Below are 16,735 nucleotides of genomic sequence, written 5' to 3' on the forward strand. Positions count from 1 at the left end.
AATGGCACTAAACAACAACATTCCGAAGTTCACTAAAGAACTTCTGATGTGGTTCTGCAGGATAAATACAAGACTGTTGACTGCAAGGTTTTTCCATGAACTCTTTGAAGCCCCCTCATACTAAGTATAATACTAGATCACATGAAAGTATACTGAATAATAGTCTCTCAGTAATTGTGAGTGTTGAGTATTGACACTGGAACTTTGAACACTAACATGAAGAGTCATGAAAGAAATTTATAAAATCTCCTGTGTTTTTGATGGCTTTGCATTTACTTAATGTTCCATTTGACACAAGATAAGAGGCTTGTGTAGCTAATGTGTATGGTGCTTGTGCGCCAACTTTCATGTCACTGTATTTAGAAACCATCCTATTAGGTTTAAATAAGGATAGATACACTCCCATATCATTTAAAATAATATTCTCTGCAAACAGAGGAAGTGGCTGTTGGTTTTAAAATTCAGGAATGCAGATCTCACCAAAGGAAGATTAGGTAAAGGAGAGAAGTGATTGGATATCGGTGTCATAATATGAGGAGAAAGGCAGACAGTGAAGGAATGGAAAACTCTGAAGCAGAATGAGAAATTCACAAGGACAATCTTGTGATTGTCATTTTTGTGGGTCCATTAGTTCATTTGAGAAATAAGAAAGGAAATGAAATAACTAGAGTTTGTAGTCTACTTTTTGATTGCTAAGCATTCACATACATGTATACATACATATACAATCAATGAGACAGTTACAGATATGGTCACTTTACTGCCAATCACTAGTGCTCTACACTCCGTCATCTGCCAATTAGGGCCAAGTGATGCCAGATAGAGGCTCTTTTGGGCAAAATTTCTGGGCCCAAAATGTTCAGTATTAACACAAATTTTAACTGTATTTCTCCTTTTCTGAAGAAATATGTGGTATTGTCTATATCTTTGCTTATATTACTATGATAGCTACCGGCCTTAATTTATAAGAATGCCTTTTATATCAATTTCTGTGCAACATATTAAGACATACATTGTAGTCTCAATTTTACAAAATATCTAGTTTTGGGTTTTGTTTTTTTTTACATGCAGATTTAGTCTATTTACTGCACTGCCTAACTCTGCAATTAGAGTTGTGATTAAAGGATTGTTCTCTGGAATGAAGTTGCAGGGGTTCCAGTTACAATTCCATGTGCCACCTGTGTGATCTGGGGCAGGTTATTCCATCACTTTCATGACCTTCTTGGCTTAATGTGCAATATGGAATAACTACTGACTTTATGGGCAGCTTTGAGAATGAAATGAGGTAAACTATGGCAAGCTGTTAACATTAGTGCCTAGATCAATAACAAGGCCACAAATATGAGTCATAATAATACATAAATGACTTGTAATTTGTACTATTATATTGTTATTGCTTTTCTTTTATATTTTGAGATACTTAAAACATATAGAAATCTACAAAAGTTAATAAAAAAAACCATACAAACCGTTTAAAAAACACATTACTCAAAATGTATAGTTATTCCTTTTTGGTTATATTTCTTTCCAGCTGTTTTTATAAAAATAAAAATACAGAGAAGACCCCAATCTTTGATATAATTTGCTTCTAAAGGTAATCACTATCATCAGTTTGGTATCTGCCTGTCTGAGTTCTCTAGTGCTGCTAAAACAGAAATAACACAAGTACATGCCTTCAAAAACAGACATTTATTCTTTCAAAATTTAGGAGGCTAGAAGTCCAAATTCAGAATGCCACCTCCAGGAAAGGGATTCTCTTTCTGTCAGCTCTGGGGGAAGGCCCTTGTCTCTTTCAACATCTGTAGGCTCAGCATTCCTTGGAGCTCTTCATGTGTCTTGGCATCCATCTTTCCCTGGATCTAGGAGCTTCACAGTCAAGGGAACCCAGGTCTAAAGGACACACTCCAATCCAGGCTCTTTTTCTTGGTAGTAGTAGGTCCCTCCTTCTAGCTCACTTTCCTCTCCTTTTATCTTTGTAAGATAAAAGATGCTACAGGCCATACTCCTGGGAAATTCCCTTATATCACATCAGAGTTGCAATGGGATTGAGGTGTTGCTGTCATTATTGTTGTTAGGTGCTGTAGAGTCAGTTCTGACTCATAATGACCCTGTATAGGGTTTCCACAGAGTGGTTGATGGGTTTGAACCAAAAAAACTTGTGGTTAGTAGCCCACTGCTGATCCTACAGTGCCACACAGGTCCACCTTCAATCCTCTATTGATTTGACACATCATGGGAATCATCACATAACTATCACATGCCATCATTACATTACTGCTAAACCACTAAGAATCACGACCCAGTCAAGTCAACACATTTTTGGAGGGACACAATTCAATCTACGACACTACCTTTGCAGCTTACTTTAATGTGTATATGCATATACATTCTTTCTTAACCATTACATAATCTTCTGTGGTTGGCTTTTTTTCCCATACTATCAGAAGTAGATGGAAAGCCTTTGCTGACAATAACTTGATGATAAATGTTGACCCTCATTTATAAAATATGGGATTGTCCATCCACCTAGATGCTGTTATTGTTGTTGTTAAGTGCCATCAAGTCAATTCCAACCCACAGCGACCCTGTATAGGATTTCCAAGGAGCAGCTGGTGAGCTTGAACCACTGACCTTGCAGTTCAAATGACTTTGCAGTCTAACGCATTAGCCCACAGTGCCACACCACGACTCTCCATCTAGCTGTACATAGCATATTATCCATTTATTGCATCCTTTCATCACCACTAGAAGCTTGTTGTAGCTTCTGTAGGCATAAATGTGACAATCCTTTAAGTTCCAATAAGTATCAAAAAATATATGTACAATATCTTAAAACTGTTATTGAGAACTCACACCACACATGATTTAGTTAGGGCAAAACGTTCCTAGATCAGTGGATTTGAATCCTGTTTGTGCCCTAACCCACCAGAGAGATATAATACATTCTTTTATGATAAAAGTGAGTTATAATCATATTATGTTTTATTAATTGTTTAGGAAAAGATAGAAAAATATTAGTAAATATGGGCACTTTCCTTGAATAATCTACACTATATGGTATATTCACCTTATAACACAAAGCAATTGCCAAATAACTTCAGTGCAAGTGTCAAGTATCACAGAACACACACAATCTTTCTATTGTATGAGATTGTAAGAGACAGATAAGATAATCAGTGTGAGTTTCCTGGAAATGGAGAGCTTTGCAAGAATGAGATGTGAGTAAGAGGAGGGGAAAGGCTCTTTACTGAATGCTAGTTCCATAGGGATTGAGTTCTGGAAATTGCTATTTTCTATCTTGTTCATTTTTACAGGTAAAACTTCCCAATTTAATAAAAATTACCCAATCCCAGAGTTAAAATACACCTCAGTGATGTGAACCATAATTTTATCACAGAAGTTTAGGATAAGACTAGACAGGGGGGGATACTGAGGTGATGATATGAGCTGTTGTTCATTATTTTCTTGTCTGATGTTTATTTTAAGGTCATCCAGTAAAAAGAATGGATGGAATAAGAAGTGTTGTTATAAACAATAATGAAGTCATCTTATTCCTAAGATTTTACTTAGTTACCTGTAACCTGATGAGTTTGGTATGACACTAGTTTTCCCAGTATTGATGTGAAAGTTATTTAGAATGAGGCTTCACCTAACATCAAGGTTTGCTCTCTGATCCAGAGATAAAAGTCACTATTCTTATCCACAGGTTAATGTAGTATATCCCCATAAAAAAAAAATTACAAGGGAAAAAATTAGAGTGTTAATTCTTTTGTAAAATTATCATCTTTGAAAGTAATTTTAAAATATATCTTGCCAATCTGAAGAGTTATACATTATCACATAATTATAAATAAATAATCACAGTTAGGAACATCTCAAATCCCCAAATAGTGTTCTCCTTAGGTCAAATAATGACTTAATAGATACCCATTGAAATTCAGAAGCACTGTGAGTCTATAAGGTCAGCATTGGACCGCTAACCACAAGACTGGCATTAGAGCCCAACAGCTATTCCACGGGAGAAAGATGTGCTTTCTGCTCCTGTAAATAGTGATAGTGGAAGCAACTGCTTAACAATGACATTGAAATTCTGGGTCAAGTATCTTCAAGGAAAAATTCCTTCTATTTCTTACCAATCATTCTATTTTGGGAAAATATATCAATATAATTTACATACACTCATCTTTCTCCTAACAGGTAATATGTGGCCACAGGTAATGGAAAAAGACAATACAAGTTCTTTTGAAGGCTTCATCTTGGTGGGCTTCTCTGACCGTCCTCAACTAGAGCTGATCCTCTTTGTGATTGTCCTCACTTTTTATCTGCTGACTCTTCTTGGCAACATGACCATCATCTTGCTTTCAGCCTTAGATTCTCAGCTACACACACCAATGTATTTCTTTTTGGCTAATCTCTCATTCTTAGACATGTGCTTCACCACAGGTTCCATTCCTCAGATCCTCTACAACCTTTGGGGCCCAGATAAAACCATCAGTTATTTAGGTTGTGCCATCCAGCTCTACTTTGTCTTGGCCCTGGGAGGGGTGGAATGTGTCCTGCTAGCTGTTATGGCATTTGACCGCTATGCTGCAGTCTGCAAACCCCTACACTACACTGTCATCATGCACCCACGTCTCTGTGGGCAGCTGGCTTCAGTGGCATGGTTGAGTGGCTTTGGAAATTCTCTTATAATGGCACCCCAGACATTGATGCTACCCCGTTGTGGGCACAGGCGGGTGGATCACTTTCTCTGTGAGATGCCAGCACTAATTGGCATGGCCTGTGTAGACACCATGAACCTTGAGGCACTGGCTTTTGCCTTGGCAATCTTTATCATCTTGGTTCCACTCATTCTCATCCTCATCTCTTATGGTTACATTGCACGTGCAGTGCTTAGGATCAAGTCAGCTGCTGGACGAAGGAAAGCCTTCAACACTTGTAGTTCCCACCTAATTGTTGTCTCTCTCTTCTATGGAACAATCATATACATGTACCTCCAGCCAGCAAACACTTATTCCCAGGATCAGGGCAAATTTCTTACTCTCTTTTATACAATTGTCACTCCCAGTGTTAATCCTCTGATCTACACACTGAGAAACAAAGATGTCAAGGGGGCCATGAAGAAGATGCTAGGGAAGGGAGGTGCAGAAATATAGTAAGAGGTGATCAAAGTTTTGAGTTCTCTTTTGACCCAGTTTCTATATATTTTGTTAGTTCTATTAAATAAAGGGATGTTCTGTCATTGTGGCTAATGAGGCACTTAATAAGATGAAGAATTCATTGGTTTTGGAGCTGAGAAAATATACTTGAGGTGATTGACAGTCATTTGTGCTCATCTCAAGTCCTTCTATAAGTCATGCATTCATCACTGTTGTTGTTGTTAAGTGCCAATGAGTCGGGATCCGGCCCATAGCAACCCTACACAGGGTTTCTGAGGAGCAACTGGTGAGCTTGAACCAACGACCTTGCAGTTCAAAAGGCTTTGGCGTCTCGCGCATTAACCCATAGCACCACACCAGGACTTGCATTCATCACTGGGAGGGTTTTAATGTGGGGCCTGGAAGTGGGGTGGGTGGAATAGTGATTCATGGCATAATGGCTAAGTACTTGGCTGCTAGTGAAAGGTTGACAGTTCAAACCCACCACTTCCTCTGTGGGAGAAAGATGCAACAGTGTGCTCCCATAAAGATTCACAGCCTTGGAAACCCTATGGGGTAGTTCTACTCCATCCTATAGGGGACCTATGAATTGTAATGGACTCAACAGCTGTGTATTTGGGTCCATTTTGGGATCCTTGTGAAAGAAGCCCCTAGGTATGCAAATGATTAACATACTCAGTTACTAACTGAGAGGTTAGAGGTTGGAGTCCACCTAGAGGTACTCAAAAGAAAGGCCTAGTCTGCTTCTGAAAATTCAGCCACTGAAAACCCTATAGAGCACACTCTACTTTGGCACACAGGGTATTGTCATGAGTTGGAGTCAACTTGATGGCAACTGGCTTTTATATTGGCAAAAGACAAGTCATAGCGTAGACTAGACATTACACACTTTGTACCTATACTAACTTCTATCACAACAGGTTTGCCTTAGAATGAAGTTAGAAGCAGTACAGAAGAAATGTTTATTTTTTCCAGAAAATTCAAATGTGTTTTTATAGTGCCAAATACTTGAATGAGAGCCAAAATAAATTGTTCAGTTATCTAACTTGCAGAACTACTAACACTATAGCAAACATGTGTATCCTGAATATCTTGAATCATTTATATAATTAAGTTTAATGAAATTTATATTTGAATTCCTGATGAATAGAAAATAAAAGAGAAAAAATATAAAGCAAGACAATGAGATATTTGCTTTAGATAGAAGAATTTCTCGTTATTGTTCAATATTTGCTAATACTTGTTAGTGACTCAAGAAAGGATCCCTGGTGGTGCTGTGGAATAAGCTCTGGACTGCTAACCACAAGGTCAGTCATTCAAACCTACCAACTGCTCTGCAAGAGAAGATGAGATTTCCTGCTCCCATAAAGATTTGCAGCTTCAAAACCCCTTTTTAGGGTTGCTGTGAGTTGGAATAAACTCAATGGAAGTGAGTTTTGGTGACTCAAGAAGACTAGGGAATTTTATTTAAAACTTTTAAGGATTCTTTTATCTCCACTTGTCTTATATGTTATAAACAACCCCACTGCTATTGAGTTGATTACTGTTCATAGCGACCCTGTATTAGTTTTCTGTTTTGTTTTTTTGTGGGAGCAGAAAACTTCATCTTTCTTCAGAAGATCAGCTGGTAGGTTTGAACTGCCAGCCTCTGGTTAGCAGTACAGTGCTACGCCTACAGCACCACCAAGGCTCTATATGTTACCAAGCTAACCTTAAGTAAAGACAGGAAAGAATGAGATAGACTCTACAGAATTGTTGGGATCTTTATGATGTATCCTGCAAGTTGGTTTCTTCCCACATACATTAATTACTACAAATGCCTCACCAGTTGATGCAATGGAAATTGTTTTAAAGGTTCATGTCAAATGAATCTATATTCATCTTAAAGGCAGGCATTTTCCTTCAAAAATAAAATCTTATCAATTGGATGAATCTCATTTGAAAACCTGAAAAATTTTAAATTATGTTAGAATTCCTACAAGTGAATAATGATTCCAAAATTTGGGATTCTACACATAGACTTCACTAGATGGAATACACAGAAGTCAAATTGACTACATATGTGGGAAAAGACAGTGCAAACCTCCATGTTCTTGTTGGTAAGTGTCATTGAGTTGGTTCTGACTCAGAGCGACCCTGTATAGGGTTTCCAAGGAGCAGCTGTTGGATTTGAACTGCTGACCTTGTGGTTCCCAGCCCAGTGCTGGTCCTACAGAGCCACACCAGGAGTCCAATATCATCAGTCAAAACAAGGCCAGGGAAAGACTGTGGAACAGACCATCAATAGTTCATATGCAATATCAGGTTGAAGGTGAAGAAAATTAAAACATGCCCACAAGAGCCAAAATATGACCTTGAACACATCCCACCTGAATTTAGACATCATCTCAAGAAGAAATTTGATGCATTAGACATTAATGAACCAGAAGAATTGTGGGATGACATCAAAAACATCATATAGGAAGTAAGCAAAAGGTCATTAAGAAGACAAGAAAGAAGCAAGAGACCAAAATGGATGCCAGAAGAGACTCTGAAACTTTCCAGTGTAAAGGTGATAAAGCAAATTGAAGAAATCAGGAGGTAAAAGTGCTGAACAGAACATTTCAAAGGGCAGCTTGAGAAGACAAAGTCAGATATAATGAATGTGCAAAGACCTGGAGAAAGAAAACCAAAACGAAAGAACACACTCAGCATTTCTCAAGTTGAAAGAACTTAAAAAAAAACAATTCATTTTACTTGGCTCCACTATCAACACTAATGGAAGCAGCAGTCAAGAAATCAAACAACATTGCATTAGGCAAGTCTGCTGCACAAAACCTCTTTAAAACATTCATGAGCAAAGATGTCTGTTGGAGGAATAAGGTACGCCTGACCCAGGCCATGGCCTTTTCAGTAGCCTCGTAGGCAATGGATAAGGAAGACGTGAAAGAATTGATGCATGAATGGAGGTTTAGGTTCTTATTCTATGCACAAATTCACTATGCGTAAATTAATAATATGTTTTACTCATGGTGTTTACATTTCCTCCAAGAGAAATAAATATTTTATATATGCATATATGTAGGTGTTTAAACTTTTGATTTTAAATGAAGAATTTCACTATTTACTAAGTAGATTATTAGATCGTTTTTCTACCCTGATTGATGAGTGGTACAAAGGCCTCGGAGTCCTGATGTGGCACTGTGGGTTAATGCACTGGACTGCAAAGTCAGTTTGAAACGCAAGGTCGGCAGTTCAAGCTCACCAGCTGCTCCTTGGAAACCCTATACAGGGTTGCTATGGGTCGGGACCGATTCAATGGCACTTAACAACAACAAGGGTCTCTTTTATATTTTCTCTAAATTCAAGTTTGTCATTACGAGGACTACACTACAAACAGATGAATAGTTTAAAATCAGGAAAGGTGTATGCCAGAACTGTATCCTTTCACCACACTTACTCAATATGTATGCTGAGAAAATAAACTCAGAAACTGGATTATATAAAGAAGAATATGACATCAGGATTAGAGGAAGAATCATAAACAACCTGCAATGTGCAGATGACACAGTCTTGCTTGTTGAAAGTACAGCGAATTTGAAATACTGATAAAGATCAAAGACTACAGTCTCCAATATGATTGCACCTCAATGCAAAGAAAACGAAAACCCTCACAACTGGATCAATGACAAATGGAGAAAAGATTGAAACTGTCAAGGACTTCAATTTCCTCCTATCAATAATCAATGCTCATAGAAGCAGCAGTCACTCCTCAAAAACCCTATACTGGGTTAATATGAATTGGAATCAATTCAATGGCATTTAACAACAAGAAGTTCTGGTGTGGTACTGTGGGTTAATGCATTGGACTGCAAGGTCGGTTTGAATTGCAAGGCTAGCAGTTCAAGCATACCAGCCACTCCTTGGAAACCCTATACAGGATTATATACATAGATTAAACTCTAACAGAATTGAAGAAAGAAAGAGACAATGCCACAAGAATAGTTGTTGTTGCCTTTCGGCCGGTGCCGCCATTTTGCAGTAATCCCCCAAGATGACGAACACAAAGGGAAAGAGGAGGGGTACCCGCTATATTATCTCCAGGCCTTTCAGAAAGCATGGGGTCGTTCCTTTGGCCACATACATGAGAATCTACAAGAAAGGCGATATTGTGGACATCAAGGGAATGGGCACAATTCAAAAAGGCATGCCCCACAAATGTTACCACGGCAAAACTGGAAGAGTCTACAATGTGACCCAGCATGCTGTCGGCATTGTTGTGAACAAGCAAGTCAAGGGTAAGATTCTTGCCAAGAGAATTAATGTGCACATTGAGCATATTAAGCACTCTAAGAGCAGAGACAGCTTCCTGAAGCGAGTTAAGGAAAATGATCAGAAAAAGAAGAAAGCCAAAGAGAAAGGGACTGGGTTCAGCTAAAGCGCCAGCCTGCTCCCCCCAGAGAGGCACACTTTGTGAGAACCAATGGAAAGGAGCCTGAGCTGCTAGAACCGATTCCCTATGAATTCATGGCCTAACCAGAGTGAAATAAAGATGGCTGCTGAGGTGTACAAATGTGTGGAGGTGTGGTATGTGTGTCCCCCCACCCCCACCCTAAATACATAGTGTTTAAAGCACATTGTGTTCCCCAGTTTGCTTGATAATAAATGCTTTTATTGTTAAAAAAAAAAAAAAAGAATAGTTGTTGTTGTTTTAGTGCCATCAAGTCAGTTTCGATTCATAGTGACCCTGGATAGAGTTTCTGAGGAGCAACTGGTGGATTTGAACCATTGATCTTGCAGTTCAAACCAACCTTGCAGCCCAGTGCTTATCCTATAGCACCACACCAGAATTCCACAAAAATAGTAGGACACCACTTTCAATGAAGGACAGAACTAGAAAGAAACTCAACAAAGACATAAAGGAACTAAGCAACACAATCAACCCACTTGACCTTGTAGACTTATACAGACCATTCAATCCAATAATAGCACAATACACATTCTTTTCTAATACACATGGAATATTCTCCAGAATAGACCAGATGTTAGGCCACAAAGCAAGCCTCAGTAAATTTTAAAACATTGAAATACTATAAAGCATCTTTTCAGATCACAATTCCATAAAGTTAGTAAATAGTAACAACAAAACTAAGGGCAAGAAATCAAGTACATGGAAATTAAATAACATCCTGCTAAAAGATAATAGAACAAATAAAAATTCAAATAAAAAAATTCCTTGAATCAAATGAGAATGAAAACACAACATACCAAAACTTTTGGGACACAACTAAAGCAGTGCTTACAGGGCAATTTATAGCAATAAACACACACACAAAAGAAGAAAGAACCAAAATCAACACATTAATGCAAACTCTTTAACAATTTGGGAAAAGAGCAGCGAAGTAAGCCTATTGTCACCAGAAGAAAAGAAATAATAGAGATTAGAGCAGTAATAAATGAAGCAGAGAGCAGAAAAGCAATACAAAGAAACAACAAGACAACAATGAGTTGCTGGGCCTGGGAGCTCAGGACCATAGTCTCAGGGAACACCATGGTCAACTGGCATAACATAATCCACAAAGACAACATTCTACATCCTACATGGGTAAATAGTATTTGTGATCTTGAAAGCTCATAAACGGCTGTCTAAGGTACAGCTATTGGTCTGTTCATGTGTGGAAGAAAGAAGAGTAATGAGAATGAAAGAGACTTGGAATCAATTCATCCTATGGACTAATGGAATGAACATCGGTCTCCATGAAGAAGTAGACGGTGCCTGGTTATCACTACTAACTGCTCTGAAAGGGATCACATTAGAGGGTCCCGGATACAATGGGGAAAAATGTGGAAAAAAATTCAAAATTATCTAATAATAATAATAATAATGAAAGACTGGATTTACTGGTCAGAAAGAGATTGGAGAAACCTAAGACTATGGCCCTTGGCCACCCTTCAGGTCTGGAAGGAACTCACCCTCGACCAGTTTTCAGTCAAGCAGTAGATAAGTTTATACGAGGGTAGACAACACTGGCAACATATGCTCACCATGGAACGGTAAATCACTCGAAACCAGAAGGACAACATTTTCCTAATGACAAAGTTGAGAAAGGATGGAAAGGTGGGTGGAATGCAAATAGGAACCACAGAGTGATCTTGTCTGTAAACCTTTACTCAATTCTCAATAAAAAGTTAAAAAAAAAGAAAAAGAAGAAGACATTCAAGTGACCAACAAATATATAATGAAATGCTTACAGTCATTAGCCATTAAAGAGATGCCAATCAAAACAACAATGAGATATCATCTTAGCCCAGCATTAATAGCAAAGCTCAAGAAACAGAAAATAACAAACACTGGTGAGGGTATGGAGAGACTGGGACATTCCTACAATGCTGGTGGGACTGTATAATGGTGCAACCACTATGGAAAACAGTATGGTGATTTCTTAAAAGGATGGAAATAGAAATACTGTATAGCCCAGCAATCCCTATACTTGGTGTATATATCCTCAAGAACTAAGAGTAGTGACATGAATAGATAAATGCACACCCGTGTTCATTGCAGTACTATTCACAATAGCAAAAAGATGAAGGCAGTCTAAATGCCCATCAACAGAAGAATGGTTAAATAAACTTTGGTGCATACACACATGGAATACTAGGCCATGTGAAGAATAATGATGAATCTGTGAAACACTTCATAACATGGATGAAACTGGAGGACATTATGCTGAGTGAAAAGGACAATATTGTATGAGACCACCATTGTAAAATGTTAAGAAAAGGTTTTCTTGCTCAAAGAAACATTCTATGATTCTTACCAGGGGTAGGTGGGAATGGAAAAATATTCATGGTCTAGAGGGTAAGCATGTGTTAACTTTGCTGTCTTGGATGGCAATATGCAACAAGAGGGAAGTTGGCAAAGGAAAAATGATGGTAGCAGAAGACACAGGGAGGAACACAAGAGTTAAAGTGAATAGAGGTAAACATTGTTAACTGATGGATGGTACATGGAGGTATTGCAATCATTGTAATGAAATAAAGTATATGGTTTGTTGACTGTAAAATTGATTATCTGCTCTGTAAACCTTTACTCAATTCACATTAAAAAATTAAAACAAAACAAAACACTACTACTGTTCTAGGGGGAAACAGACCCCAGATTAAAATTTATTTTATAGAGATCTCATTATTAAGCCTTAGACAAAGACAAATAATTCAGATGAGGGAAACCCATAGTATGAGTCCATAATGGTGTCCAAAGAACTCACGGCCAAGTGACTAATTGTGAATGAAAGAAAACAAATGAAATTGTCACAAAAGCTTGACTGGCAGCAGATAATTCATCACTGTTGCAGGTAGGACTACAAAGCAGGGAAAGGACCATGATTGGGATATGGAACACAATTGCAGATTAGGAAAGTTTGCAGAATTGGTCCTAGAGCCCTTTGACTGCCTGGCTACTTAATGGTCAGGTATGACTCATGACAATGTGGTCCTGGTACCCCAACTTCCAGGTTTCAGGCATTTGTAAACATTAACAACTTGCCTAGGCAAGTCCCTGAAGGCAAGACCACCTTTTCCCTGGGAAGCCCTGGGGTTATAGTTTACTTTCAAAAACATTCTGCCTGAGGGCAAATGTCATTGGTCAGGAAGAATTCAAACAGAGGTTGAATTTATGTCAAAACTCAAAATGAAGTTATAGCTTTACAGCTTCCACAAACCAAGTGCTTTAGAATGTAAGCTCTAATACATCACTCAAGTGTCTGTACTTAAGTGTGTGACATGTCCTTTATGGGACACAGAAGCTTCACGTGGGGACCGCATCCTAGGCATCTCTTCTTTACATTGGTCCTCAGTTACATCCCTCTTTCTATAATAAAACTATAATAATTATAGATACTTTCTGTGAGTTCATTGAGTAATTCTAATAAATTATCAAACCCAAGGGAGTAGTGAATACCAGTAGGTCAGATGTGAAAGGACTGAGGGGTCCAAGTTTGTAGTTGGCATCTGAGGAGGTAAAGGAAACCTCCAAATCTGTAGCCTGCTGATCAGAAGTGAGTGGCATGTGGACTCCCAAGCTTGCAGCTGGTATCTAAGGTCTTGAGTTCAGACCTGACAGGCTGGACGACTGCATTTTTAAGCTTACAGAGATTGCACCTATCTCTGTAAGGTTAGGGTCAGAGGAAGAAGCACTGCTTGTTTAGCTAGTGTCACAACAGAATTAACAAGCTGATTTTTTTTTTAATCCACACAGAAAAAGACATTTATCAAAAACAGACATAGTTAGAGGGAGGTAATGGTAGAACACAAGGTAGGGGACAGAAAAAAAAACACCCCAAAAAACAGACATAAAGTTCTCTTAAATAGTATGAAAAAAATGTTAGAACTGACTCATAATAAGATAAATGTAAATTAAAACAAGGAGATACAATTTCTCATCTATTGGCAAAAGCTCAAAAGTTTGACAAGACCTTTGTTGGTAAGACTGAGGAGGGACAGGCTCTCTCATACATGCTGGTGGAAATGCAAATTGGTTCAAGGCTTCTGCAGAGAACATTGTCAACCCTAAAAAATCTACATATGCACTTACCTTTTAAACAAGATGAGGCTTTCTGCACCTGCAAAGGTTTACAGCTTCAGAAACCTATACAGGGTGGCTATGAGTTGGAACTGATTCCATGGCACACAACAATATCCATACTATGAAATATTACTTAACAATAGAAGCGGCCAACGCAGTAAGTGTCCAGGGAGCCCTGTGCACTTTTCTCCAGTATATAATATGTTCAAACAACAACCAAATCACAGAACGTCCTTTTTCACAGTATTGGGGATGTTAAACAATTCATATTATATTATGTTATTATTGGGAGAAACTGAGTCTTTATATTAATGTTTAGTTTTGTTTTGCAACTTCTTTAAGTCTTTAATTTTTTCAAAATGAAAGTTTTAAGAAATAGAATGAGCTAAATCTTGTAATCTAACAGGCTCTTGTTGTTAATTGCCAACAAGCAGTTTCGGACTCATAGTGGCCTTGTGTAAGCTTTCAGAGGCTGTAATTCTTTATGGAAGCAGAAAGCCTCATCTTTCTCCCTGGAAGCACGGCTACCGACTTTGAGGTTAGTAGTCCAGTGCTTATCCTACAGTGCCACTAGCACTCCTATAAACTAACATAGGGTAACTTAAAACAGGTTGTTGTTGTTAAGTGCCTTGGAGTTTCTGAGGAGGGTTTCTGAGGCGCAGCTGGTGAGTTGGAACCTGGCAGTTTAAACCAACCTTACGGTTGAGTGCTTATCCTATAGCTCCACACCAGGCCTCTAATTTAAAAAGTATACTGAGTGTAAAAATTAAAGTGCAAAAAATGTCTATTGTATGCTACCTTTCATTTAAGAAGGAAGAGGATACAATAAAATATTTATGTATCTGCTCTTCTTGTGCAAGAAAGATACAGGAAGAATAAACCAGAAACCAATGAGATTGGTGATAAATATGGAACAGTGTGAAGAATGGGTAGATGGCAATAGACTGAGAGGGATGGGGGGTGGAGTTGACACTTTTCTGAGTATAATTTTTGTAAAGGTTTTTCCTCTCATAATCAGAATAACACTTTATGTATTCAAATTTTAAATAAATAAAAGAAACCAGAATGGGGGAGTGGTGAACATCAAAATGACATACAAGCAGTATTAAATTAACCAGTGACTCTGTAGGATCAGCACTGGACTGCTGACCACAAAACCACCTGCTGCTCCTTGGAAGCCTTAATACAGGGTCACTATGAGTCAGAACTAACTTGACAGCACTTAACACCAACAACATACTATAAATGGGGCCCTGTGTGTAACTGTTGGCTAAGCATTAAATTGATGATCTTGCTAACTGAAAGTTGGCAGTTCAAACCCACAAACTGCTCTCAGAAACTCTATACGTCTAGCTATGAATAGGAACTAACACGAAAGCACACAACAATATTATAAATGGTGTGGCTCTATAGAATAAGCACTGAATTGCTAATCCCTAGGTCAGTGTTCATACCTACTAGCAGCTTTTGGAAATCTATACAGGTCAAACCTTAGAAACCCTACATAAGGTCGCTAATGAGTTGGAACCCACTTGACAGCACTTACCAACAGCAATAATGGAGTTGGTGGGAAAAGCAGGCAGGGAGAAAGGAAGGGAAGGGAGCCAGAACCAATTCAGTTAACAACAACATTATAAAGGCACAGCATAACCATACTAAAATGTGTAAGGAAGAAAAAAAACTAATTGAATTAACTTTGATAAAGAGTAATAGTCAAACACACACACAAATAGAAATAAAGATATATGTGTATGTGTGTATACATATTATATATACAGTACAGGTGTGGCACTGGATCGTTTTGGTCTGCTAACCACAAGGTCAGCAGTTCAAACCTACTGCTTCAGAAAATGTATACAGGGTCACTATGAGTCGGAAGCAAATCAAGGACATACCCCTATCATTTGTCATTTGGATTTGGTATTCTCTAAATTGTCTGACATATCATTTGTCATTTTCCAGCAAGGCAATTTGTAGGTTTGGACTTGGTTTTTGTTTTCCAAATTTGTTTAAAAGTTCTTTCCATCTTTCACCATTCTTATTCAATCTGTATATTTAGCAAATAATCTAAGAAACTGGATTATATGAAGAAGAACATGTCATTAGGATTGGAAGAAGACTCATTAACAACCTGTGATATGCAAATGATATCATCTTACTTGCTGAAAGCAAAGAGGTCTTAAAAATACTGATTGATGAAGATCAAAGGCTATAGCCTTCAGTATGGATTGTGCCTCAGTGTAAAGAAAGCAAAAATCCTCACAACTGGACCAATAAATAAGATCATGATAAATAGAGAAAAAATTGAATTTGCCAAAGACTTCATTTTGAATGTATCCACAATCAGCATTCACAGAAACATCAACCAAGAAATCAAATGACATATTTTCATTAGGCAGATCTGCTGCAAAAGACCACTTTAAAGAGTTCAGAAGAAAAGATGTCAGTTTGAGGACTAAGGTGAGTTTAACCTAAGTCATGGAGTCCTGGTGTGGCACTGTGGAATAAAGCACTGGACTGCAAGGTTGGTTTGAACCACCAGGTTGATAGTTCAGACTCATCAGCTGTTCCTTAGAAACCCTATACAAGGTCATTATGAGTCAGAACCTACTGGATGGTACTTAACAACAACAACAACACAAGCCACGGTATTTTCAATTGCCTCAAATGCATGTGAAAATTGGACAATGAATAAGGCAAACAATAGAAGAATTGACGCATTTGAGTTATGGTATTGGAGAAAAATATTAAAAGTACCATGAACTGCCAGAACAACAAATGCTTGTGAAAGAAGAACAGCCAGAATGCTCCTTAGAAGCCAGAAAGCCTAGACTTTGCCTCTCATACTCAGACAGGTTATCAGGAGGGACCTGTTCATGGAGAAGGACATCATTGTAGGTAAAGTGGAGGGTCTGTGGCTGCAGCAATGGGCTCAAATGTAACAACTGTGAAGATGGTGCAGGACCGGGCAGTGTTTCATTCTGTTGTGTGTAAGGTTGCTTTGAGATGTAAC

General features: G+C 38.2%; 1 protein-coding gene and 1 pseudogene across 2 annotated transcripts; both read left to right on the top strand.

Moving 5' to 3' along the window:
• The first annotated feature begins 4,202 nt into the window (after positions 1 to 4,202).
• Positions 4,203 to 5,156, top strand: LOC102823902 (putative olfactory receptor 2W6-like). The gene has a single exon (XM_006872871.1). The coding sequence runs from the start codon at positions 4,203 to 4,205 to the stop codon at positions 5,154 to 5,156; it is 954 nt and encodes a 317-aa protein (XP_006872933.1).
• Positions 5,157 to 9,158: 4,002 nt separating this feature from the next.
• On the top strand, positions 9,159 to 9,674 carry LOC102817204 (annotated as a pseudogene). Its single transcript, XR_438780.1, has one exon. The product of XR_438780.1 is annotated as a 60S ribosomal protein L21-like (transcript).
• Positions 9,675 to 16,735: the final 7,061 nt, after the last annotated feature.

This window comes from Chrysochloris asiatica, unplaced genomic scaffold (assembly GCF_000296735.1).
Source record: "Chrysochloris asiatica unplaced genomic scaffold, ChrAsi1.0 scaffold00213, whole genome shotgun sequence".
In the NCBI taxonomy this organism is placed as follows: Eukaryota; Metazoa; Chordata; class Mammalia; order Afrosoricida; family Chrysochloridae; genus Chrysochloris; species Chrysochloris asiatica.

Bases quoted from the DNA above. Each gene is read 5' to 3' on its own strand.
- LOC102823902 (XM_006872871.1), top strand. From the start codon at position 4,203: ATGTGGCCACAGGTAATGGAAAAAGACAATACAAGTTCTTTTGAAGGC.